The 26,597-nt window shown below is 44.2% G+C and overlaps 1 protein-coding gene and 1 long non-coding RNA gene across 2 annotated transcripts in view; both read right to left on the bottom strand.

The window, feature by feature from the left end:
• LOC311439741 overlaps positions 1 to 9,146 on the bottom strand; it is a 33,466-nt gene extending 24,320 nt beyond the window's left edge. The window contains exons 1-2 of the long non-coding RNA XR_014694963.1: positions 8,820 to 9,146; positions 8,398 to 8,518 (exon numbers count right to left, since the gene is read on the bottom strand). This is a non-coding gene — a long non-coding RNA (uncharacterized lncRNA). The remainder of the gene's footprint in view (positions 1 to 8,397; positions 8,519 to 8,819) is intronic.
• Positions 9,147 to 14,822: 5,676 nt separating this feature from the next.
• Positions 14,823 to 26,355, bottom strand: LOC311445553 (protein mono-ADP-ribosyltransferase PARP12-like). The gene is made up of 9 exons (XM_084537792.1): positions 26,251 to 26,355; positions 24,888 to 24,934; positions 23,650 to 23,761; positions 23,056 to 23,176; positions 21,905 to 21,995; positions 20,562 to 20,637; positions 19,638 to 19,768; positions 17,600 to 17,751; positions 14,823 to 16,961 (listed from the first exon to the last, which is right to left on the bottom strand). The coding sequence occupies exons 3-9, from the start codon at positions 23,704 to 23,706 to the stop codon at positions 16,681 to 16,683; spliced, it is 909 nt and encodes a 302-aa protein (XP_084393918.1). The 5' UTR covers positions 23,707 to 23,761; positions 24,888 to 24,934; positions 26,251 to 26,355; the 3' UTR covers positions 14,823 to 16,680.
• Positions 26,356 to 26,597: the final 242 nt, after the last annotated feature.

The raw sequence follows: 26,597 nt of genomic DNA, 5'->3' as shown, positions 1-26,597 counted from the left end.
AGGCTGATTACTGGAGAGAAAGAGAGATGAAAGAAAAGTCTTAATACTAACTGGACATGTCACCCCTTCCAATGCATCCTTCACCTCCTGGTGTTTTTTTTTTATGGACCTGCTGGAGCTCTCCTCATCCTACAATTCCTACACAAGCATGGGAGAGCCTGATCATCCCTCACCCAGAGCAAAAACCAAGCAACATCTGCCTGAGATGGCACCACCCCTCTGCTCTCCCCCAGCCCTGGTTTAACACCCAAACGTGCCAGCGCTGCCATCAGCACAGGACAGCCAGGCACATAGCAGGCTTCTGTACACCTATGTGGCAACACAGGGCAGAAATCCACTACGACATCCTGGTGTGAATCCAGGGAACCTTTTACACGCCTCCTCTGAGTTTGGGGAGGTTGTGTAATCCCCTTAAAGCGGCACCCAGCCCAGCCTGCAGTCCGGGAGGGCACAAACAGCTCAAAATAACAACTTAGCTCTTTCTAGAGGAGCAGGAAATTAATGTTGTTCTGATTTGTGGTATGACTGGACTTCAGAATAGCCTGTGGCAGCTACCCTTTCTCTCAGAGGTGCTAAGTGAAAACGGGTTCCTTCACAAGCTGCCTGGTATGTTGCCTACTCCAGCTTTAGCAACAGTGAAGGCAAACTGAGGAAGGCCAATGAATCACTTGCTTCTTTGTTATCCAGGAATTTTTATTTTCCTGTCTGAATTGGAGCCCTTCTGACTCTTAGTGCAAGATAACCAAATGGGACCAGCAGAGAAATTAGGGAACATGATGTAACTCTCCTTTAGGATATGATCTAAAAGCCTTTTCTTGCCACAAAACTCAAAGCAGCCAAACCACAGGACAAAAACAGCTCAGAGCCCATTGTCTACTTTTCCTACAATGACAAGATGCTGATGATCTTCACTCTGTGGATAAACAACTCCAGCGAGTCACTTCTCAAACATGCTTTTTTATACTCCATTTTCCCTGTTTTCTGCATTCATTTCCCCAAGCATGTCCTAAATAACATCTAGTTATATACCATATTGTACATGGAAGCAATTAGTTTTATAAATTAATCATAACACACATTTAAATTTACATCACACTTGCATCCAAATCATCATCACATTGTCATGGTTATATTATTTACTACAATTTAACTGCCACCAGTCTGTTTAGGAGGAAAACAACGCTCATAGAGGACCCAGCCATTCCACAGGTCACCATTCTTGTAGTTTCACTCTTGCAACTGAAACAGAAATGCAGTGTAACTGAAAGTCACCTACAAGGTACTTACAGGCAACGTAGAGTTGAAAAAAAAACAACACATATGGTTCAAGTGTGGTTCATATGGTTCAGACAAGCTATCATTACCTCTGACAGCATCCTACAAGTATACTCCAGGATATAGGCAGGATAAATCTGGTTCTTCTCAAAGATGACAAAAACTGAAGGATTTTTTTGATCATCTACACAGCTGTCCAAAAGTCTGTTTGAAATCTCAGGTCTAGGTGGAGGGCAAAGGTAGGCCTTGTTGCCATGAACAAAGTCTCCAACAATAGCTAGAGCTACAAACACACTGTGGTAGCTGGTGCTGGATGGGCAGTACCGATGAGAGCAACTGGCATCTCTCTAAGGAACAGAAAAAGCCATAAACAAGAAAATGCTTAAACCAAAGTAGCAAACATCTGCTATCAACATTCTGGCAGCCAACAACTCAACAAGCACCTTGTCCTCCTTCCTCCCCCAGGTAGCTCTGAACACATCCTTACCAGATGTTTCCCCATCGGTTTATTTTAAAGCATCAATAGACAGGGCTGATCTGGCAGCTTTCACCACTGCTTTTTCTGGTTCACTGGTTATAAAAGGTCAAGGAAATAGAATCAGGCCCACACAGTAGGAAGTGCAGCTTGTGCTAAGCCCTTCCCTGAGCTCTAGAAACACCCTGGGAGTTTCGATGCAGGTCCAGCCCACATGCTTGTATCTTTTCCATGCATTGTCCCATGAGTGCCACAGATCCTCCAGTTGAAATTCTGCTCACAGATGGCTGGCACATGGGATGGATTCATCCCATGGAACAGGAGCCACTCATCCAGCCCTTTCCTGAGCTTCTCTTTTTTCACGTGCTCTTCTGCCTAGAGAAAATATGTTTGGTATATGCATATACCATGTACAAACACTTCTTCTTTTTATGGATCTCCTGCCTTCATTACCCAAATCATGCTCAGATCCAAATAATTTGGAGGATAGAACAAAAAATGTTGTGATCATATGACCCACGTGCACGATGGAAAACATGCACAGAGCACACATAGGAGCATTGCCTTGGTCTCACCAGCAAATCTCTGTGTACCTGACCAAACCAGAGCCCATGATGTTTGAAATCAGATGAGGCAAAGGATCTGAGCTAAGATCTTTTTTTCTTGTCCCTTTATCACATGCCAGAACAAAGCCTTTCATCTGAAATCAAACTGGATGGTGTTTTCCAGCACGCCAAGGAAGACATGTAGGACTAGTGCCCACAGCTAATTTCTGTTCAGTACTGTCTTTGCAAAGCTCCATTAAAAAAGGGGAAGGGACATGGCTCTTTTGTGAAAATAATCTGAGCAGATTATGGCTTTATAATAAATACCAGCCAAGCCAGAACACCCAGATGGCTGGGACTGATGGCTTAATCCTTAGACGGCCGTCAAAAAGTTTTGTTTTCTTCTTTTCTGATCACATCAGTGATAGGAAGGCCAAGATAACTAATGTGTTAGATGATTTTCCCCTGTCATGCTTTTCCCTGGCCTCCATCCTAAGAAAAGTGTCTAAGACCTTAATTCTTGCAACACCAGTGATGAACCAAGAACATTTTGAGCTGGAAGAAGAATCTCTGTGCCATCATAAACAGAAATATTCCCACTGCACTTCATATTTTTAAAGGAAACTTTGCTAGTTATAACAGGAGATATTTCAGAAATGCAAGGTTGTCTTGGTGAGGGCAAAGAGACCCAGAAAAAGAAAACTGAATTTCTGATACAAATAATTGCTGCTATTCACACCTCATATATGGATAAAGACAACAGATCACAAGCCAAACAGTGCACTCTCTCTCTGCAGCCTTGAACTCTAATTCCTAACAGAGAGCACACTAAGTTTTGGTCTCAGACTTTGATTTTTCTTATAAAACACTGGCCATTAAGCCAACCACATTTGCTACAAATTCAGTATATCTAATCTCAGAGAAGAACTGAAGTAGTCTCTTGTTTAGGTTGAAAAGTTTTCAGTTCCTCTCTCTATCTGGGGGGGTAAAATTCATTTTACCAACTAAATCCATCCCCTCACTGACCATTAAATCAAATCCATCTACTAATTTCTGATGTTCTGTTCAGTCACGACAATGCTTACCACAAGGAAATGCTACACCTACAAGACAAAGAGCAAACTCCACCAGAGTGTTGACTAGGTTTTTTGCTGAATTGGTGGGAAATGCTAATGCCAACTGGAACCACTGTTTTTTTGCACAGACATTCAGTTTTGGTGCTGTTTTTCCTTGGAAAACCTCAGGCTCGGATTAGCTCTGGTTACTGTACTCCAGCCCAAGTGACCCTATCCCATGCTCCATTTGTGAAATGATAAGAGCAGACACCAAAAACAGGGAGACTTAGGTTCAGTTCAAGTTTAGGATTAAGTGTAGGTCTCCCATATCCTGGGGAAGCAGTCCACCCACTCCTCCGGCTGCGGTCAATCAACCTCTCAGATTTCATGTGAAAATAAAAGTCTGGCCTTCTCCATTTTGAATGGGAACATTGTAGTTGTGAGAAACCAAACAGCAAAGAAAACATTTCCCCACGTTGTTCTCCCAACAGGGAGGTCATATACAACCCAAGCTTATAATGCCTGGGGTTGTTGTTTTTTCCTAAAAAAAGGTCATAGAACTGAATGGTTTTAAAATAGCTTATGTAAAGACAGAGTTACAAGATTTGCGTGTGCCCCAAATCTAAACCCCAGGTTTATAAAAGCCATCTCTATAATAAAAAATCTCTTAAGTTGCTGGGGTTTCCTAATCAAAACATAAATTTCACATAAATTCTAGGTCTAATTCCACAGGGCCCCAACCTTTTTGCTATTCCCCTTTCCATTTGTGGAATGGGTTATTTCCTCATCATAAATCACGGAAGGGGAGCAGCCCACTCACAGGGAACACTCCCATGCCCACAACAGTTCAGACCTCTGAGGTTCAGGACCTCTGCAGCCTGCAGACTCTGTAATCCTTCACTGTCTGCTGAAATATGTCCTTGACTTCCCTGTATTTGCCGTCAGTGTGACTTGCTTCTACCAGCTGAAGAAAAGTTACAGCAACAGAGACCAACATGTTACAACAATTTGGGCGACCCCTCCCAGAGGACCTGGGTACAACCACAGGATGGGATTTTTTTTCCTCTCACTTATTCACAATCCTTCCCTCACTCTCACTCCTGTCCCAATGTGCTCGAAGCTCTTACTCCAAGGGCTTGTCTGTAATACAAAGGAGCTATTGCTCTCTGTGGAGTACATTTTTTCTGCCCAGAGAGAATCTGTAGTCCTAAGCAAGCTGAAGCAAAGCTGTGCGAAGACACTAGGGGGTTCAGAATAGGTTCCCAGTTAGAAAAGAGAAAGAAGGTGGAATTGTTCTTCAATACCAAGTGCACACTTATCTTACATGTGCACTAACTCCTCTGTTTACAGGAGCCCTAATGTTACTGTAGTGAGTCATCAAGACAGTTTTATTTATAATCGCACTGCCTGGTGTTTCAAAAATACACAAGATTTAAATCTCATTATAGCAATACTAAATGAGTTGATGATCCCCCTAAAGCACATGCTTTGACTTGAAATTCTAGAGCGTGACTGAGCTTTAAACAAGAAAGAGTCATGTGAATAGGGAGCACTGAGGCTCAACCTCCAGACCATCAGCTGTCATCTAGGTCAAATCAAAAACACTATGGATAAAGCAACATTTCAGTGCACTGACCGTTTAGATGTACAATGCCATGGTGCATCACATGTGCAATGGACAATCTTAACAAAACCTGTGTCCCCTGGGAATCTCTTCTACACAGTCATCCTTGTCCCTTTTGTCACTGTACATTTTAAAGTGACACATTTGCAGGCTAAAAACTAACAAAACCAGCACATGGACTTGAGCATGTATTTTAGATTTGCACAACACAAGCCATTGCAGACTATTACTTTTCCCAAAGGAGCAAACAGATGTGAAAAGTTATATACCTCATATTCTATTTCAGACAGGGCTGAATGGTCCCAGTCTGACAGAAGCAGATGACATGTGTCAGCAGCATCTGATTGCCTGCTTAAAACAAGTTTAAACAAGATTAGCAGGCTCAAGAGACATCTATGAAACAGTTTCCTGGTCATGAGATGTAAACTACCCTTCAGGATACCTCAGAAAAAAAAGCATCTCTTTATTTTACATAAACTCTTCTCCCTTGCTAACATGAGCTGCAAGAAGAGACCTTCCATGTATGTTATAGCAATGCACTGCACCAAGATGCATCACAAAATGCTTTCAACAAGCCTTTTCCTTCCTTGGTCAGCCACATGCTTAAAAACATATTTAACAATACTCTAACATAGTCCCATCTGAAGGACAGCTCTAGAAGCAGAATTCCTGTATCACCTCTCCTACCATTGCCAGGCCATATTGGCCTTTTCTGCCAATAAGATACAGATGAATAAATAAATAATCCATGCAGTGGCCCAGACAGTTCACATAGCACCTGCTGAGACCCTAGGTAACCATTAAAACTCTAATTTTCCTGATTTTACCTAGATGCCTAGGGCAGAACTGCTAAAATTCTACCTATTAGGAAGGAAACCAGAGAAGGAAAAGGCCACTAAAACCCATCAGATTATCAACATCTCTCTTTTCAGAGAATCATTTAGGTTGGAAAACACCTTCAAGGTCATCAAGAGCAACCATCAACCTGACCTACTGAGTCCCATCACTAAACCATGTCCCTTAGTGCCACTTCCACGCATCTCTTATATACTTTCAGGGATGGAGACCTCCACTACTTCCCCAGGCAACCCATTCCAGAAAGTGATGGGGCCTCCCCTCAGGCTCCTCTTCTCCAGACTAAACAGCCCATTCCCTCAACCACCCGTCACAACTAATTTTCTAGTCCATTCACCAGCTTCATTGCTCTTCTCTGCACATTCTCGAGCAACCCAATCCCCTTGGGTGCAGGGCCCAAAGCTGAAGACAATATTTGAGGCACGATCCCTCCATGCCAAGGAGGCACAGTCACCTCCCTCATCCTGCTGGCCACACTACTGCTGATGCAGGCCAGGATGCCACTGGCATACTGAACCTGTGCACACTGCTGGCTTGTGTTCATTTTTTTTTCTCCAGAGCATTCACTTCTTTCCCATTTCTCTTATTTGCCCTGACTGCTAAAGACCGCCCATCCCTTTTCCAACAACCTTGTGCTTCCCCTGACATCTCCATTCTTCCAGTCATGCTCTTTCTTCTGCTCCAGGCTAAAGCATCCACAGATCAGGATGTCAGCCTTCTTCCCTGAGCTTCCCAGATCACTACTGGGCTGTGTGGTAGGTCAAAGGTGCATCTTCCCCAGGCTGTAAGGCTCTGCAGGCCTGGGTAGGACACTGTTTCACATAGTCACCAGTACCAGCCTTGACTGAAGAACATGCAAAGACACCCTAGAAACACCCTTACGGTAAGGTTTTTCTGTCTCCATCAGATTTACTCGAACACCCACATAACTTCACGTAAGCAGAAAGTGGAAAACTGCCCTGCAGTCTCCATGCCGCTGGGATTTCTCCTGATGTGTTCTCCTTGCAGTGTGCCTGCCAGAGCCAGGAAAATAATGAGCCTAACATCCCATGCCTTACCTTGTCCTGTGCCACTGCTTGCAGCACTCAAACTTCTGCAGATTTTTTACCTCAGTGTGAGCATTCAGATTTCACTGGACAATTTAGTGAAAGAGAAGACAAATGCATCAAGAATGAGAGAGGAGACCTTTGCCATCTGGGAACACTGCCCAGGAGAGCAGATGTCGTTGTGCAATGCAATGGGATTAGCCTTGCACACGCTGCTCTCCTGCATCGAGCCTCTCCTCTGCTCCCTGCCATTTCTGCTTCGGGCATTTTGCTGTCACTCAGAAGACATCTGCACAGGGAATTCACATTGTAGCAGCTAACTGAGGAGCTGATTACCATCACCACCCAATTTCACCTTTTCTTCTCTTCACGTAGAACGTGCCTCCAAAACCACTGATACCTGGAGGTTGCTAAGCTGGCTTCCAACCAGAACTGGGTCATCTTGTGGTGCTGAAAGTAGGGCCCCTCTCCTCTCTGACCTCATGCAACAGCACAGGGCAAATGCTCACAGGTGCTTAAGTGTTGGCTGTGAAAGTTTTGAAAGGTTTGTGGACATCTTTTTTACTGTGCCTCACTTCACTCAACTGGAGTATAAACCCAGCATGAGCTACAGCAATGGTGCTCAGCCACCTCCTGAGTGCTAACTCACAGCTCACTTGTGAGAGATGTTGGACAAACTCCTCTTTGTCCAGCTGTTGGAGAAGTCCACCAGAGTAGCCATGCCCTTTCTCCAGCCTCACACAGGAGAGGGGATAGCTTTCTGCTATACCTCTTGCTCCCTCAGACTGGTGTGGAAGGTGTGCACACCCTCCTCTAGACAGAAGACATTCACTCTTTTCACCTTTTTAACATTTAACATTTGAATTGTCTCCTTAAAATGTGACACATCATGAGCAGCAGTCATTGCTCATAATTTCTTCCTAAGCTCTGCACAGAACGTACACATGCTATAGAAACTCATATACAGTTCACAGTCATCTTAAATTGTGGTGACCACAACCTTCCCTCCTCTCTCCCAAGGTAGTAGCCACAGAAGCTTGCAGGGTGTTTTTTTTTTGTTTGGTTGTTTTTTTAATTTGTTTTTCTTCTACTAGGAAAAGCCCTAATTATACTTACATCTTTCAGTCCCTGACTGTAAATACATAAAAAAGCTTCCCATATTTACAATCTCAATACAGTATGTTGTAACATCAAGGAGACAGAGACATTACTGTAAAATGGCTCTCTGTTTAGATCAGAGCCACGCCCAATTCAATTGCCTGGAAAAAAAGAAAAAAAGAAAGAAAAAAAGAAAAAAGAAAAAGGAAAAAAAAAAAAAAAAAAAAAAAAAAGCTTCAATTTTCTCTATTTTATATTTTACTTCTTTCCCCTTCCTCTTGCACTAAGACCAGCTGCTTGTACTCCATGAAATGTGCCCTCGTTGCTTTTGCATCCAAGCATAAAAGTACTATAAGGACATTTTGGAGCTGCATGACAGTTAGCCCTGTAAATACGTCAAGAGTTAAGCACATGGATCTTTTACCTTTGAAATCTCTCTCATGTTTCTGTGAACCAACTCGAAATTCAAAAGGACCCTCCTGATGAATTTGAAACCACTGCTCCACATCTGCAGAAGTTATAGAGGCAGGACCCTGCTCTGGATGCTACAAAGGAGAGGGATATTTGTTAGCAATGGCTTTTGTAGCACACTCAGCAGAGCTGGATTTCACATCTGTGTATGCAAGTCAAGGGGAAGAGCAAGTGATATAAGCCCATCAGATGGCGGACTCATCTCCGTGCCCCAGCAGAATCTCCCTGCTGTCTTTACCAGCCCCTGCAGATCGGAGGCTTACCAGGCTGCAGTTCAGAGGGCCTCCCCCGTCTAGGGACTGCAGGCAGCTGCAGAGCACTCTGATCATCCATGCACATCACCTCCCCACACCTCCCCTGTGCAGTGCCACCCACCTCACTCTTGGCAGCTCCTCACCCTCCTCTGCCCTCTGGTGAGAGAACAGCGGCTCCCTGGAAGGAGGAGGTGAGATTACAGGCTCCCAAGTTATTTCCAAGAAAGATTATTGAAGGGGATGGCTCCCACGGGCCTTGATGGGAAAAACAGGTGGTTTTCACTTGCTTCTTTCAGCAGAAGTATGCAGAAAGCAGACCTTTCTCACATGCCCAGAACTTTTGAATTTTCACCAAATCCCACAGCCACCTGTAAAGGCAGCCTGTTTTCAGAGCTGGTTTTCTAAGGAGCATTGAGGAAAATCACCAAACCTTACAGAAACTTTTGAGGTGACCAAACAAGCAGTAGGAGTACATCCTAGCTTTACTCATTAAATAAAGCTAGCATGTGATGATTTCAGAGCAAGGAAAAGGAGCTCCTCCTTCAAACATTCATTTCAGCTGTGGGAATACTTGCCACAAGTTGTAACAGATGCTAAAGGTTTACACAGGTTTAAAAAATAATGGTATAATTACTGAAGGAGAAATGCATCCAGGCTTAATACATATAGATACCAATTCTTGATGCAGGAGATCCTTGAGACAAAAATTGCTAGAGGCAGGAAGAGCATTTGGGGGGGTGTATGGCTACATGCCTGCCTCGAACTTAGGTTTTTCTGTGGACACCTATCACCCTGTGGAGGGGATGGGCTCTGGGACTAGATGTAGCTCCTGTCCTGATGTACCACAACCTTTCCTTCACTTTGGGGGAAGCAGCCAGGTGGAAGGGAGCAAATGGCCTAGGGTGTTACGGCATGAGAGGGGGATGCTCACCTCATTCAATACCATGGTTGTGTTGCCAGTACCAGCAGCTTTCTATTAATCAGCAATAGACAGAGCACAGAAGTATGTCCATGGGCAATAAAGAAGGCAGATCAGCTTCTGGCAGTCCCAGAAGCATTCCTGACAACCCTGCAGCCTCCACCACAGACAACCTTGCCTCTCCTATCACACCACACCCCACCGGTACTACTCTCGTACTGCTGAGATCCTGCTTGAAACCGGAGAGCGACTTTCTGTTTGGCCTGAAATGCCTTCTCCATCTGGGCAGAGGTTACAGCACAGTTGTTGGGGATTAGAAAAGGGAAGGAAAACATGCACTGGAAGACAGCTGCATGTTAAGGAGCCCGCAGAGCTGCATTTTGTTTGCCAACCAGGGTTAATTGCCTATGACCTGGAGTTCCCCAGTGCAGAGGCCTTCCCCAGCCCTAACCCCAACACCCACCAGAAGCTGTTTGCTGGACTCTCCCTCTACTTGTTCCCAGCACAACACGCATGGACCAGGCCTGTTGGCATGGCCTACCAATGGGGTCCACCATCCCCTCCTCAGCCCTTCCACCTGTGGCTGGAGGACATTGCCACAGCTTCCAAAATGGTTGTGTCTTGCTATTGTTCTTTGTCAGCGCATGGGATCACTTTCTGGCACTCTTCATCAGTGGTTTATTAGCATCTCCCAAAGAAAAACGCACTTCCCTCCCAGATGTGCACACAGCAAAAATGCTGTTTAGATGAAAGCAATTCTGAAAGGTTCTGGTTCAGCCAAGAAAATAAACAGTGCTCAGGCTTAGACCTCACAGGGTCCTGAGGGATCTAAGCAAAATCACGAGAGGTGCTGAGTAAGTCAAAATGCACTTGAGCTGTGGGGAGGCCGTATGATACCCGAGATGAGCTTGCACTACCCAGTACCTGAGATAAGCTTGCAAAGAGCAGAAGAAGCGGCAGCCCTGAGGAGAGGCTGGCACGAGGTGCTTACCTCCTCTTCATGTTCCTGCCACTGGTTCAAGTTGTCTATCCCATACCAACAGTTTCTTGTACTGACCATGGACAAGCACTGGTGCATTGTGGTGCCCCTACCTCACAGACCCTAAATTGGGCCAATCCCCCAAAATTACTGACACTGAGCAAGAAGGATGGACCTGAGGGCCTCACTTCTATAGCCTCCACTGTCCTCTTCCCAGCAGGCCCTAAAAGCTAGGTGTGGGTTTCATCACCTAGAGACACAGCAACCCTGAACTTAGCACCCTGCACTTTTCCTCCATCTGATTCCCACCTCTGCTAGACTCATTCTCCAGCCACTGGCAGATTTTTCTTGTCACCTGCATTTTCAGATTTCTCTGGAAAATATCTTGAAAGAAAACATAAAGGCACGCAGAAGCAGAGCAGTTTTTCAATAAATGCTTAGCTCAACTGCAGATCCCACTGCTGCAACACAATGCAGGTGCTAGAAGTTTGCAGCATGTCAGGAAAGACTTAAGAAACTCAGAGAAGAGAAGAAATCCACTGAGGGCCATTAAAGACAAAGGTGTTGTTTAGTTATAATCAGTGAATTAGGAAGTCCCTGAGCTACATATCCCTGGCAGCAAGGGATGCATCACTACTTATTGCTCATCCTCTTTTCCAAGGATCCAGCACCTATTGCTGCTGGAGACCAGAGCCAGGCTAGCACCATTTGGTATGCCCCTGTTCAGCCACTGCTATACAGAAAGGAACACTGTCCATATGAAAAATTACTGATGTACCCATACAGCAACTTATCAATGGCTTTTTTCACTTTATTATCTCCACAACATGGGGTCATTTTCTGTAGCGTTGCTCCTGCTTGAACTGGCAGCATGAGCAGTGCACACACGCCCTCTTGGCCACCTGTAATGGCTCCTGTTTTGATCCCATCACACAGTGAGTTTTGAGCTCTTGCAATGCCACTCCTAGGTTTTGGTTTCAAACTATTATCCTAATGCTTTTGCTTTTCTTTTTGTTGAATACCATGACTCTATTTTTCTAATCTTTTAACTGTATTCCTGTCCAATAGCTCCAGCAATCAAATCACAAATTAAAACAAAATAATTAGATTTTATTATTATTATTTCTCCCCCATTTTGTGTTCTGTCAGACATAAGCAACATCTCCTGTACTTTCCCAATTCACACAATTAATTTTATAGTGAATGCTTTTGAAGATGTATTTTCCCTCTGGCTGGGACAGACACTTCTGTTGGTCATAGGGCTCCACGAGGCACATTCAGGTGAGAGACATGTATTAAATTACAAATGAGTAAGAATTTTACCTTTAAAATTTATGTCCTATTTCTGTGAACAAACTTGAAGTTTCAGAGTGCCATCCTGATCTGCTTGATACACCGTCTCCTCCTGGGCAGGTGTCACCATGGCTGCAGCACAGGTTGAATGCTACAGAAATGACTGAAGTGGTAATATGTTTTACAGGCAATTGACATTGAATACTCACAATGGGGTCTTTGTAAATGTTCAGCATAACATCCAAAATGTATTTAATAGTCAGAATAGTGCGACACTGTATTCTAGAGAAGCGACTTTCTGAATCCAAGTTTTTTGGCTTCTTAGTGAGTCGTGACATACCATGCCCAAAATATGCATATAATGTATATACACATGTGGTGTTTGTGTGTGTGTACATTAAAAAAACAGCCTCATAGCCTCAATAATTATCTTAGCCACTCCTAGGACATGCAGCTCTGCTTAGAGGTGGCATTCAGGAGCTCTCCTGAGAGCATCAGTGAAAATACAACGGTTGGTCAGCAATGCAGAAATATGGAGAAAGATTTTCTGCCACCTTACAGGTGGTCCTCACCAAAAACAAAACAAAATTTAAAGCAGTTGTTCCCCACTAGTGGCTAGGACTCGGAGCAGGGTGTCAGGGCTGCTGTGGAGTTCACCTGCTTCCCATCCTCAATCCACTGCAGGGAATCATCTGGCCAATACCAGTGGGTCTCAGTGCCACTGAACGAGCTGAAGGAACAGCCAAAAAGTGCAGAACTGACTGGAGGGAAAAAAAAAAAAAAAAAAAAAAAAAAAAAAAAAAATGTAAAGGAGGAGAAATAGGGGAAGAAAGGATCAGCTTCTGGCAGGTTGTTTCAAAGCAGTGTCAAGAGGAATTCCTAGACATATGTTATTATTTCATAGCCCTGAAAATTGTCTGGTTTCTGAATCCTCAGGGAAAAGAACAAATCCTAAAACTTTATCTTTTCCTGTGCTTGAACCCAGACGTGCCATTTTCTGCTGTGTGAGTGTACCAGCCCCCTGGTATGTGAGCAGACACCTGAATGCTGGGTAGGTGGCAATAGCGTTATTTGGTTCTTACCAATGTTTCAATTGTAGAAGTCAGTATTGCTGATTCTCCCTGGGTTCATCAGCAAAACCTCAGCAGATGTTGGAATAGATCACCTATCTACAAAGTCCATGTCTCTTACACTGCCTACTGAAAGGAGCTGCTACCCATGATGAGCAGCACCTCCAAAATCTTCATGAATTCACAGTCAGAGTCATTACAGAATTCCATTGATTTTTATCTCAGGTGATAGCATTTAGATAGATAAGACACCTGCTAATTGCCTCCCCAGCTGCTATGTAATTAAGCTTTTTATTTACCTGTGAGTGTCTCATTAGGTATGTCTCAGAAAACTTCCTAGATACCATTGGTTAACAGGAACAAAAAGAAATAGAAGTTGAAGAAAAAAGGAAAATAGTTGCAAAAATTGATCTGAGGAAGAAACAAAAAAAAAAATATAGAAAAAAAAAACAGGTGAGCAGAACACACCGTGGAGTTACTCAGACAGTACAGAAACAGCAGCAACTGGAGGAAGCCCTGATGGAAAAAAAAAATGCATTTTTGATAGTGCTGTCACAAGGTTGAGGTTTAGTTAGTAGCCTACAGTTTTGTGCATTGAAACAAATCACATCTAAGACTATACTAAAGAAATATGAAGAGCATTGGAAGGAACATGAGTTGCTCAGTGTGACCCCCCCAAAAAAAGGAAGTGTTTTTCAAGCGATTATGTAAGAACTTTCAATCAAACTAGTTATGTGAAGATAGGAACTTACAGGAAGCAAGACTGAAAGAGTGCACAAAGTGTTAAAGAAAACAGAGACCAATGTGACTTCTAACATCCCTTTTGGACGTGGCAAAGGGAAAACAATTTTGAAAAAGAATTTAAGGAGACTGAAGCTGCAGATACAGCCCAAGAGAAATGATTCAGAGAACACACAGTGATATAATGCTGCTCTTTGGGAATGAGTAAAGACACAGCTTCCTCCAGTGGTTAGAATATTATATGTAGATGCTTGCCAGGTATTTTCAGGTTGAGCTCTGGCACACTGATTAATGGCTCCTTTGACACTGCAGCAAAGCATCTGGAAGGAAAATCTAAGCTTATTCAGAACAGATGGATATGATCCAGGTTAGCCTTCCCTATTTCTTGTGTTTGTAGGCTAGATGTAAAAGTAATCTTGGAAAGATAGTTCAAATTGGTTTGGAAAACTGTGTCTAGGGCTCAATACAGCAGACAACAGGCTTCCCCAAAAGAAGCATGACAACAAAAGAATAGGAGCAATTGGAAGAGGTTGTTCCCTGGGCAGTGAAAGCCTGATTCCTGATGATCCTGTAGCCCCGAACTGAGGACCCTGCCCTCCCCACAAGCCCTCGGTCCCACATCATTACCACAACCACATGCTAATTCTGGGTTGTTATTGCCTCGGTCCAGAAACAGCTTTGATAAATTTAATTATTGAGCACGTTACAACAAAAACAGTATCTGTGTTTTCTTACAGGTTTTGGGGCTCGGTTTGATTTTTAGGAGTTTAAGTGCTTTGAAAAACAACATGCCATTCAGCACCTTCCATCAAGCATTAGGTTTGTACAGTCTAATCAGCCTGTAATAAATTTTGTCAAAGTTGTTAAAAGGATTCTTAAAAAACGCTGAAAAGTCAAACTTGGCATGAGTAAATTAAAAGAAAGCCTGAAAACTTGCTGAGATGTTATTTAATAGAAAGCCTGGAACAGGTGCATGACTATGTAACCAACAACATTAAAGCCAGGGACTACACTACAAAGACCTTAGAGCACCACCACCAGGAAATCAATTAGAAATAAATTACGATGAAAAGATCACTTGAGCTAACATCTTTGCAAGAGAAAATTAGGTACGTCTCAGTATGTGGAAGAAATGCATTATTTATTTAAGTGCAAAACATAATTGATTCTTCTGAGATTGCTGCTGGTTCCTGCAAGACAATTGCTAAAGGAATGACAAGAGAAATTGCCGATACCCTGCTTCGTCTTTCTCTCACACGCAGAGGGAGTGTTTTGTGAGCGTGTATTAGGATTTTTTTTCTATTTTTTTAAACACTAAAATTTCCTATCTGGGGACTCCTGAGCAGGGGGCTGACCTCTTAGCATGGCCCTCTCCCTTGGGTGTTCTGCAGCTGATGCGCTCCCTAAACCTCCCCATTAGACACAGATAAAGCACTTTAACAGCACCCTGAAAGCAGGCAACGTATTGGAAAGGTGCAGAAGTCATTAGTCGTGATCCAACTGATCATTTCATCCCATGCTGAGAGGAGGTGTCCTCTGCATCCATCAATAGAATGAGCTCCACACACTGTGGATGCTCAGGGACAAGCCCACTCCAACACCTGCCCACCCAGCACCTCTCAGGCTGGCACAGAGAGCAGTGAGCTCCACAGAAAGCAGCCTGGCTACTCACAGCATTCCTCCATTGGACCTTCTCCACCACCACCTCAGTGACTCTGAAGCTGTCAGTCACATGTGTCTGAGTCAGAAGTTATTTAATCCATTCTTGACAGGGTAGAGAACTCACACTTTTTCTTTTTCCCCCAAGGGGGAAAACTTGCTCATGTATCTGTCAGATCCATGCTCAGTGCCTGCTGACAATGGCACGTGTTGCTGCCTGTTTGCAAGCATTTCTCACCTGAAAGGGTGCTAAGGAATGCTTTTGTTCACAGCTGCAGAACCTGGGAGGCGCACAGGTGCTCCCAAGGTAGCAGTAAGTTCAGGTTCACGGGACATTTTTAGCAGATCTATAATATCAAGCTAAATCCCCATGCAGAAGTACTCACTGATGAAGCTGCTTTTCATTTTCAGTAGTGATCTCATCTCTCAACAACTCACTAAGATATTCCCCAACATTTTACCATTCAAAGCCCTGCTTGGGCTATAGGTTCAGTATCACCTTTTGCCAAAGACTGCGGTGCAGCCTGCCGTCTCTTTATTGGGTTGGCACAAGCAAAGCTGGGAACTGTCCTCGCTGGTATTTTGGGTTTGCAGTTGTTGGTTCTGTGCTTTATTGTGTTTGTTTGTGTGTTTTTTTGTTGTCATTGTTGGGTTGGGTTGTTTGGTTGGCTTTTTGACTAAGTCAGTTTTCAAGTAGGTGAATGCTCTACATCTGATCCTGCCCACCCTAGTACAGTCATCAGCAGTAGCACTGGGAGCAGAGCAGCAACCCACACCCAGAGGTGGGATGGCTCCTTCTAGCAGTGACATGAACCGAGGGTTGTGCAGTGACCCTGAAATAACGTGGGCTTCTCAAGGAGTGCTTCTACTTCAGATCTGGTAGCCCAGCCCACGCAAAGTTAAAAACAGCTACACCTCAGCAGTCACACATCGCAGTGCACCCTTAGAGCAGCACCCACCAGACCCCTGCCTGATCTTCTAAATGAAGAATCTGGCACCTAATTGCTGGAGGCTCTGTGAACTCCCCCCGCAGTCAAAAATAATTTTTACGCATTCAGAAAACTCCTTTTCTTCCAAACTCCTCTCTGCATTTTTGCATCCATCCTCTCCTCTGTGCCGTTTCCTCTTCTTCAGACCAACAAAAACTATGCCCCAAAATCCCACAGGGGATTGACATTGGTTTGCTGCATGACAAAATGTTCTCTAGCTTCTCAAAGGAAATTTTGACATTAGCAAGTTCTAAACTTGTACAAATATGAAAATATATATATATATATTGATTATTGTTTCAGTGAAAATACAAAGAAGATTCTGCCATTCACTACAGAATCACACATGAAGATCCAACGCGGTACTCCAAAATATAGGCAGGGTAAATCTGGTACTTCTCAAAGATGACAAAAATTGAAGGGTCTTCTGGATCATCCACGCAGCTGTCGTAAAGCCTGTTGGGACTGCCGGGTCTGGGTGGAGGACGAAGGTACTCAGATTGTCCCTGAACAAATTGTCCAACAAGAACCTGAGCTACAAACATGCTGTAGTGACCACTCCTAGAGGAACTGTAAACATGAGCATAACTGGCATCTCTGGCAAAGTAGCTTCCTAGGGACCAGGAAAATACACAGGTAAGACAATGCATCAACCAAAGAACAAATATTTGTTATCTGCCCTTTGGCAGATAGCGATTCAACAGCCCCAGGTTCCAGCCCCAGCTGTAGAGCCAACAGCTCTACACACATCCTCACCATGTGTTTTCATGTTGGCTTCTTTTAAAGCATCAACAGATGCTAGCTGCATTTCTCAATCAACCTCTCTGTTCCACCTGACCAAGAGCTTTGCTATTCTGCCAAGAGGGATGTTTTCAGACCCCCTGACAGCTGCTGACACTGCTTACAGTGACGCAGAGGCATGCAGATGAGAGTGCCCTAATGGCAGGAGCGCCGTGGTCAGGGACAGTCAGTCACCTCACACAGACCCACCAGCCTGGCCAGCATCTGGAGCCCATGCTGCTGAGGCCCCTGAACCCACTCCTCCCAGGCCAGCAGGTCCTGCTGTTGCCTTTGGAGTCCCACCACAGCTGGGGTTGGGCCCATGGTAAGACCACACAGGTTGACCTGATGGCTTTCACTCTACGCAACTTCACAAATAACAGAATGGAAGCATGGCTTCTTCTCAGCTCTTCCCTGAGCTCTAGAAACACCCTGAGAGTTTCAATGCAGGTCCAGCCCATGCCCTTGTACCTTTTCCATACGCCGTCCCATTAACGCCACAAATCCTCCAGTCAAAATTCTGCTCACAGATGGCTGGCAAAAGGGATGGATTTGTCCCATGGAACAGGAGCCGCTCATCCACACATTTTGATTTATTGAGCTTCTTCATCTGCTCCTTTTGCCTAATGACAAAAATGAATAACGTGTTGCCCTGATTCAAGCAAGGACAATTTCCCAACCCAGCTCCTCCTACTTTGGGGTTGTGGAGGAACAGTGATGCAAACTGCTCTTGGTGGGGTTCCTGCCCGCCTTGCCCTTCTGCTGGTAACTTTACTGTACAGCGAAACAAAAAGTTCTTGAATCATCATGGACTGTGCAACCCAAAACTTCATATCACATTAGAGAGTAAAGAGACAAACATCTCAAGCGGGAATTGTTCCCAGGTTATATAAATCATGAATGAATAAATATGGTTATAAACAAACAGTGTGAAGCCACAGTAAAGACTGTAGAATCTCTTCCTGTAGCTTTACCACATAAAAAAGTCCGTTTTTTAAAACTCCCATGTAGAAGAGACTAAGCAATAAAAGAATAAATTTGAGATGGCACGACTCAGTCACAGCGAAGGAAAGCATGTTTCTTTTTGAATAACGTAAGCAAGACCCACACATACAACCTGTTAGGTCTTGCAGAAAAAGTCTTGTTTCCACACCCACACAAGAACACAGAGGCAGAGACAGGCAGGGGAACCCCAATAACCTGATTAGGAAGAAAGAAGGCTCAGCCCTCAGAGCTCCACAGGGGAGCCTCAGCCCCAGGGGCTAGGGGGACGCCCAGCACCACAAGCAATGGAGAGACTCTGGAGCACCTGATGGGCTGAGGTGGGTACTGCCTATGGGGGTATGGGACTCCCTGTGGGATGCAGGGGAAAAGTATTTGGGGATTGCACAAGATTTATAAAGGGATGTTTGAGGGGAGGAACAGAGGCAAGGCAAGGGAAGGTTCAGGGTGGCCTAGTGAGGAACACACATGGGAAAACAGATGGAAAAGGGCAAAATGGGCTGGTGATTTATAAACAGGTGACTGACTGGTCAGTAGGCTTGTGTAGCCAGGCCCAGCACCTGATCCATGCAGTATGCCCTATCTCTTCATTAAACTCCATTTCTAACTCTTATCCTGGGCAACGGACCCTCCAGACCACACGCAGGAGCACATATGGGGGTATGTGTACAGCAGTTGAAGTGGGGCCTCAGCTTACAAGCAACTGCAGCAAGGATATGCATGTGTGAATGTGTGATCACTAGTGAATATCAAGCTGGACAGTCAGTGAGGAGGGTAAGTGACCTGGGACACGGGTATGGGAGCAGTCATAAGTCTGGGCCAGATATTGGATAGAGCAGACGGTCTGGTTTGCCTACCAGGGGGACCAGGAGGTTCAGGACAACTACAGAAGGCAACATGAAGTACAGAGGTCAACTGAGATCCATTTGCACATTTGTATATCTGTGCAGAACACAACTGGAGATGAGAGGACCCCAGGGCCAGCACATGCATAAACTGAGTGTCTAAGACCAGATCCTGAGGAGACACATACCAGTGTGCATATATATATATGTGTGTACATATATATGTATCTATAATATGTGTATCTGTGTTTGTATATATACATGTATTTACCTGTACTTAGATACATAAATATGTGCACATGTATTTTCCAATAACAAGCTTTCATTCTGATTAGCCAGAAGGGAACAGGATGAGATTGTTGGCACTACTTATGATTGCATGAGTGCTGTGCTGTCTGTGTTAATTTTTGTGTTCAGATATATCTCTATCAAGAGATAGAGATGCACTTTGTGCGTATATGCATGTATTTGGGCATGTGTGCCTATTAGAAATAAGTTCTGAACCTCACTACCAGCTAGACCAGGACACATGGGAGTGCGGCAGTCTTAATTCTGTTGGACTACTGCATTTGGCAATTCCTATCACAGCCTGCGAGGACAATAGATCAGGAAATTGCAGTGCTCTGCTACCATGAGAATAATGAAGTAAAACAGATACTAACCACTGAAAAACTTGCCATAGTGATGGGTTCTGGACCCTCTGTAGCCGACAGATGTTGTAATCTTTCATTGTTTTCTCAAACAGCCTCTGAATTTTTACATATTCGCTGGAACTGGAACTGAGCTCTACCAACTGAAAATTTTAAAAACATCAAAAATAAGGTGTTACTAGTAGTAACAGCTCCCAGCCCTTCCAAAGGACTCATCAACCTCCTTGCACTAAAGGAAAAGCCCTGCCATTAAAATCATGAGCTTCTGCTGTCTCTTCACTTAACCATCCTTTCCCCACCATCACTCTCTCTCCACATGTTGGAAGCACAGGCACTGAGGTGCTGATGCACAGGAAAATGAATGTAATACCACACAAACTGCCTTCAGTGGACACACTTCTTATGCGTATAGATTAATTTTACTTCAGATTAACCCAGATCTGAAACGCATGGCAGTATTCAGTGTGGAGAAGAGTGGGTATCAGTTTCACCTTAATTTGACACCCTAGATCCTTCTAGATACTCTCTTACAGGGCCAACCCCTAGTTTTACCACAGAAAATAACATTTTGCCTTAAATAGACTGAGGAAATACTAAAAATCCCCTTTAAAATGCAATTTATCCAGTTTATCAGAGGATAAACTGCTGTGGAAAGAATGCATGGGACAGGCTAGACCAGCAGTGCCCTTAGCCTGCATGGTATATATGCGGGATCTCAGAGAGCCTCCCAGGAGACACAGATCTATTCTGAATGTGGCACCGTTAGTCTTGTTTCACCTCATAGTTGCATATTGTAGAAGGTATGTTTAAAAGCTCAGACTACCTCAGTCACCTTGGTCTTTGGAGATGAGGGTCATGTTTTATATAGCTTACTGCTCAGGAAAATTAGTGCAGAACATAGTTCACTTAACCCACTGGAGAGGTGAGAATACATACCTTGTACCCAATATCAGGCACTGCTGATTGGTCCCATTCTGGAGGGCATGAAGAAAATGATAGATTCATGTCCTGGCTAAAAAAAAAAAAAAAGAGAGAGAGAGAGAAAGAGAGAAAAAGAGAAAGAGCGCGTCACAATCCATAACACTTCCAACCAAATCCTCTTTCTGGAGAATCCAGCTGGCTTTTCAGCACCCTTCAGGCATCCTGGGATTTTCATTTTTGTTTTACCTTCCACATAACAGTTACCCCTTTCTCCAGTTTCTCCAGTTTAGATGTCCATACACATTCTAATAGCACTAATTAATTTATTGTCAGGCCAAAGCAGTGGTAGGAGTACTTCAGTCAAGAAGTAACAGATGCTCATAGCCAGTTGGTTTGTAAAACTGCTCTCTGATAGACCTCCATGTGTGCTGCTTGCACCTCTAGGAAACTGGACCATGAGCCCTCACTCTCCATGTGGCTACTCATCTCTAAATCACCAGATAGATGGGCAGCTTGTCCCTCCCTGTTCCCAGGAACAGCCTGGCAGGAGGCCATGGGTGGACAGCAGTGCCCCCATGCACTACTGCAGCAGTCAGTGCTTAACAACTCCCAGCACAAGTCTTCAACCGTCCAGCTGGCATGAATGTTTTATCACAGGCAATCAGAGCGTTAGCATCTGTTCAGGAACTTCGGTTTGTTTTGCCTTTAAACTTTTGGTTGAACCTACCCTTAAATTTAACTCTTGGCTTCTCATGCATTGACAGTGAGTTTCTGAAGCTTTTTTTTTTTTTTTTCTTTTTTAAATAAAACAATAGCCCAACTGACTTTTACAGCAAATGTGCCCAAATTCTGTCATGCTGAACTTCCTTTAAAAAAGCCATATACTGACTATCCCAAATAATTGCATCCTGGTCACTTCATTTAGGGGATTTTTTTTTTCTGTTTTATTTCATACTTAGCTTTCCAGGGGATGTCATCTATCTGCTCCACAGTTCTTGGGAGGTAATACCCTGTGCACAGTTTTGCATTGTTGAGGCATAAATCAAGGAACAAAAATTCCTGGCACAGTTGTGTCAGCCCTGTGTGACCTTACTCTCACAGAAGGAACAAATCTACTCTATGGGTCTGTAAAGGCTGCCAGAGACTGCCGCTAAATATCCCTCAAGCATGCTTCACAGAAGTATTGCATAATTTACAAATATACTGTCACAGCAAAATTTCCTGTTAAACTAGTCAGCAAAAGGTTTCTAAAAGTGAATTTAAGAAATCTAAACTTGAATTGTAGAGAGGTAAGAGGAATTTCTTAGTAGAAAGGTGGCATCATCCAGAGACATTATGAAATAATCAATGTATAGTACCTCATGTTGTGTCCAAATGGAGGGGACAGAGCTTTTGGTAATCGGACAACTTTTCTTCGAGTTTGAGAGAACAAATTTCTTTGGACCATGTCTTGAAAGAAAAACACAAAACCTCAATAATTAGATAACTTATTGCCCAGGGACACACTGGGCCTTTAGAAAAGAAATACAAATAAAACAGGTAGCCCTGAAGGCTGAACGGTGATGTTCTTTCTATCATGTCCACCCCACTCCATACTTCTTAGTTTGAGACCATTTCCACTTGGGTAGCTTCTCCTTGGAGATCATCAAGGTCAACAACCTACTAGCATAGGCTGTGAAGCTCAAATGCAACCATCAACTACTGCACCTCCAGATGCATTCACATCCAGGCTGTTGGCCAGAGAAAACCACATCTGATGTCTGGCCTGCAGCAGGAGGATATGATGGAGCCCATAAGTCTGGCTTTTCTGGCAATATGGGTTTGTTAGCTGGGGTTGAGGAACATCTTTTTGGTCCTGCAACAATATCACAGAGCACACATAGTGTGGCATTGCTAACTATCCATTGTTTCCTCCTTTAAACACCATTCTTTTTATTCATGCCAAGAAACATTTAAAGTTTGGAAAGCTAGCAGAAACCTTAAGATGGTTAAATAAATTATAAATAATTAGAAACAGAAAAACATTTCTTATTTTCCCATTCTCTCCCTGTGTAACTAGCCCATAATTTTTCCTTTGCTGCACTGTGTTTTCTCTCCCCGTAACTATCTTGCAAGATGTCTACCAGAGCTTACTTCTTCACCATTTGATTTTTTAGTTCTTACATTTATATATTAATATTATTTTTTTAATTTCTCATTTCTCCTTTTCTGTTACGTAAACTTGAATGCATAAGCCAGATGCCATGAGGTGTTTATTCTCAGTTTTTGTTCTAAATGTACAGCATTGTCAGAGATGCTTTTTTGACCACAGATGCACAAGTCTGTAAGTTTGAGCAGAGTATCTCAGAACTGCAGAGAAATGTACTTAATATTCAAATTCGGCTTGGAGAAAACTTATTGGAGGAAAAAAGACATGCTCAAAGAAACCCAGACAGAGCAACAACTCCACATGACGGAGGCCACCTTAGAGTCAGCTATGTAATGAATGGTAAATAAAGAGATACTTCACCTTTAAAGTTTAACTCATATATCTGTGAACTGGCTGAGAATAACAGAGTGCCTTTAGGGTCAGCTAGAAACGCCTTCTCCAGATCTGCAGAATTTACCGTGGCAGGTGAATGATACAGATGCTAAAGAAAGAACAAGGAAATTATACTGTTAAACTAGTCTTCAGTTTAGGTTACTCTGTAGGGACATACCACTTTTTCCCTAAGCCACAGCAATGAGATGCCATGTGGAACTAGTCTCTATTACTTCCAGCATTTTGTTCTTCAGGGATGTAGGGGTACCCCACAGGGAACAGCTGCTTATAACAACAGCAAGAAAGAAGCATTCAGTCTGTGTGGTCAGCTTCAGTCAAATTACTTCTGTTGCCTCTGGAAAATGAAATTGTTTTTCAAAGCTAGTCTTTTGAAAGCTTTCACTGAGTATCAGTACTGCTTTGAGGGACAATGAGTAAGACAAATCCACCAAGGTATCAGAGCAGCATTGCAAGGACACCAGCAGGGCATGTAGACCACACCAGCTGCAGAACAATGTGCCCTAAACAATTCTCCAAAGATGGTTGAACAAGAGCTCTTGGCATTGACACCGAGGACCTCACCTTTTTCCCATACTCAATCCACTCGAAGTCATCAAGCCAATACCAGATGTTCTCCATTCCAAGGTACCACACGCACAGAAGTGCTGGTTGATGCTTGGCTGCGTCCTTACCCCTAACACAGAAAGAAAGATCCAGAATCAATATGTGTCTTTTCCAAAGCTGTCTAAATATATGGTATCTCTGATGAGGTCAGAAGTCTAATCACATCTCAGAAAAGAAGACCTCTTGGGCTGGAAATTGCAAAACCAAGGAACTGATATTTGTATGTTTGGCATGGCACGCATCAGAGAAATGACCCTGAGTTCAGTGACTTGGGCCCAGGTCACTGTTTTTCTCTAAAAAAAATATAATTCTAAAATATATTTTGGAAGAAAACACAACTGACACAATGATCTCAGCTTGTTAAGTGACAAGCAGTGGTGCCACCTGGCTAACAGTAGCAAGACCTGGCTTCTAGCAAATTCCAAAATCCAAGTGCCTTCAGAAAGCACCAACAGCATCACCCCTCCTTCATGGGTCAGGAAAACAAAGCAACCCCTCACAGGTGCTGCATGAGGACAGGAGCCCTGGTGCCATCAGGGGTTTGCAGGGCCTCTGTGAGGAAAGGCTGAGGGTGCCCCATGACAGACAGAGACAGATCCAAGGGCTGGACCTCAGGCCTGGGCCCCACCTGCTCCTCCTAGGAGGAGGCAGAGCAGTCAGGAGGGACAGAGAGCCTGGGAATAAAGAGGGGGGAAGGTGATGTTCTGATTTCTGTCTGTTTTTCTCCTCCAAATCCATTTTAATTATCAACAAATTAGATTAATTTTCCCCAAGTCAATTCCATCTTGTTCGTGATGGTAACTGGTAATCTGGTGATCTTCCTGCCTTTATCTTACCCCACAAGCTTTGGCATCTTATTTTCTCCCTGTTGCAGAGAGGGACAGGAGAGCAGCAGGGTGGGCATCTGGCTGCCTACCAAGATCAGCCCACCACAGGTACTCGGCAAACCCTCAGAAGAGGAACAAATTGCTCACCAGCAAAGTCCCCTCCCAGCACTCTGCCCTGAGGTACGCCACCTCCAAAGACAGGAGAGCTGACCGCCTGTAATTAAAACGCAGAGGGTTTGCACTTTGCTTACTGCCATGCTTTCTCCTCCTCCAGTTCTGTACCCCAGTCCAGATGACATTTGTCTATGCATCACTTCACTGTCCCTACAACACAACTTTATCACAGGTCACACAGAGCTGCCCACCTACCTGCACCGGAGTTTACAAGGGTCTGTGGTAGAGCTGCTCACAGCTGCCTGAAAAATATGAACACGGTGTGCAAATGGAAATGATTGTTCATTCAACTGGCCCTGACACCCTTCGTGCTTTGGCAGGGATCATGGGTATTCACAGCAGGCTAACCCGGGGAAAACAAAGGAAAACTTCTGGAGTTGGTTGCAGTGCAAGGGTCCACAAAAAAAAAGGCCTGGCAGCCCCACAGACTGCCAGGGCAAAGAGAAGGAAGGGCTCGGGTCTTCTTTGTAGCCTTAGCTTGTTCCACTGCTGTCTTCAGACCGTGGTTGCTCTGTATACATGGTAACACCAGCCAGGCCTGTTCCTAGAAAAACACTCCCGATCTCCTGATTCATTTTCTTTCAAATCCCATTGCAGGGGATTCGTAAGACCCAATGCTCCCATTAACTTTTTTTTTTTTTTTTTTTTTTTTTTTTTTTTTTTTTTAATGCAGCCACCCTTTCTCTCCCCTCTGCACAGCAGTATGCTGCTGCCATGGCAGGAAAACGGGGAGTTTTTGGATACTATGAGTGGGATGTGACGGAGAAAAGTCAGATGAAGTTTCCAGCAGTTTTTCTCCCCTGTTCCCCCCATCCCTATTCCCTCTCCCGTTACTCCACACACTATTGCTAATCCCCGCTCAGACCCAGAGCTCCTGCTCTGCTGTCACACCCTCTGCTTTCCGAAACCATAAGCTTGAGCCCTGCTTTCACTTTCACTCTCTAGTGTTTCTGCTCTGTATTGTTTTATTTCCGCTCAACATCTTACCCCAACTAGAAAGAAACAGAGGTGAAGCACTTAATAAACAGACAGAAATATGTCACTATCAAGACACCTCGTGTCCTTCACCTTTTCCTGAGGTGTTACTATCTGTTCTTGCGCAAGAGAGATACCCTGTAAATTTGCCTTTCGTTTCTCCGCAGTAACAGCTTGCGTACATTAAAGACAACCTCACGCCACTTTACACACTTCCTCCTCATTCATGGTGGATGAATTGAGGAAGGCAAACGCAGCGTATGGTCTGATTAACAACAAGCAGGTGTCCTTCCAGCAAAAAGCAAAACCCACAAACCGTAAAATCACCGACTTCCTCCCCTCTCCCACCTCAGATGCACCCCAGAAAAGATGTCAGAGCCCCTCAGACCACTACTCACGGTCCTGCCACCAGGCTGCTAAGCCACCACCCCTGGGTGTGTCAATCACGTGCTTGTGCACCGGACCAGCCTCTGAACCCTTGCTCCACGTTGGAAAGATCCCCTGCATTCAGCTCGACCTTCGGAAATGAAATATGACCAGCCTGCTAGAGCCCCACGTGAACTCCTAGCTGTATGTCCAGTACCTCCTTTTCCCTTCGTGCCTCGCTGCGGGACGTCACAAATGCTTTGCCACTAGCCACCAGCCCACAGGAAGAGGAGCTGAACAGCGTTTCCTTCTGGTTATTACATCATATGCATGTACCCCTGCCAGGCATGAGCAGAACGGCCAGGCGGAGCTAATGCTTTTGGCAGATGCATCAGTAAAAATCAACGTTCCTGTGAGCCAGCATAGCTTAACTTTCTTGCTGGATTTCTGTCGTCATGTACCTGTGGTTACCATGCACCGATGCCTCCTGTTCCTCAAACAGCCAGGGATACTCCAGATCTTCTCCTTTCGAGATTCCTGTCAGGAGCAGCTTCTTCTGAACAT

The sequence above is a fragment of the Aythya ferina genome (assembly GCF_964211825.1).
Source record: "Aythya ferina genome assembly, chromosome: 1".
Lineage (NCBI taxonomy): Eukaryota > Metazoa > Chordata > Aves > Anseriformes > Anatidae > Aythya > Aythya ferina.
Note: the sequence above shows the minus strand (reverse complement) of the source record. Positions and strands in the feature narration are given on the sequence as shown.

Excerpts from the sequence above, each read along its gene's own strand:
- LOC311445553 (XM_084537792.1), bottom strand. The coding sequence starts at position 23,706 with ATGGAGAACATCTGGTATTGGCTTGATGACTTCGAGTGGATTGAGTAT. Across the intron at positions 20,638-21,904 it reads CCATTTGGACACAACATGAG|CCAGGACATGAATCTATCAT; the intron begins GTACTATACATT and ends TTTTTTTTTTAG. Across the intron at positions 19,769-20,561 it reads TGCCTGATATTGGGTACAAG|TTGGTAGAGCTCAGTTCCAG; the intron begins GTATGTATTCTC and ends TAAAATTTTCAG.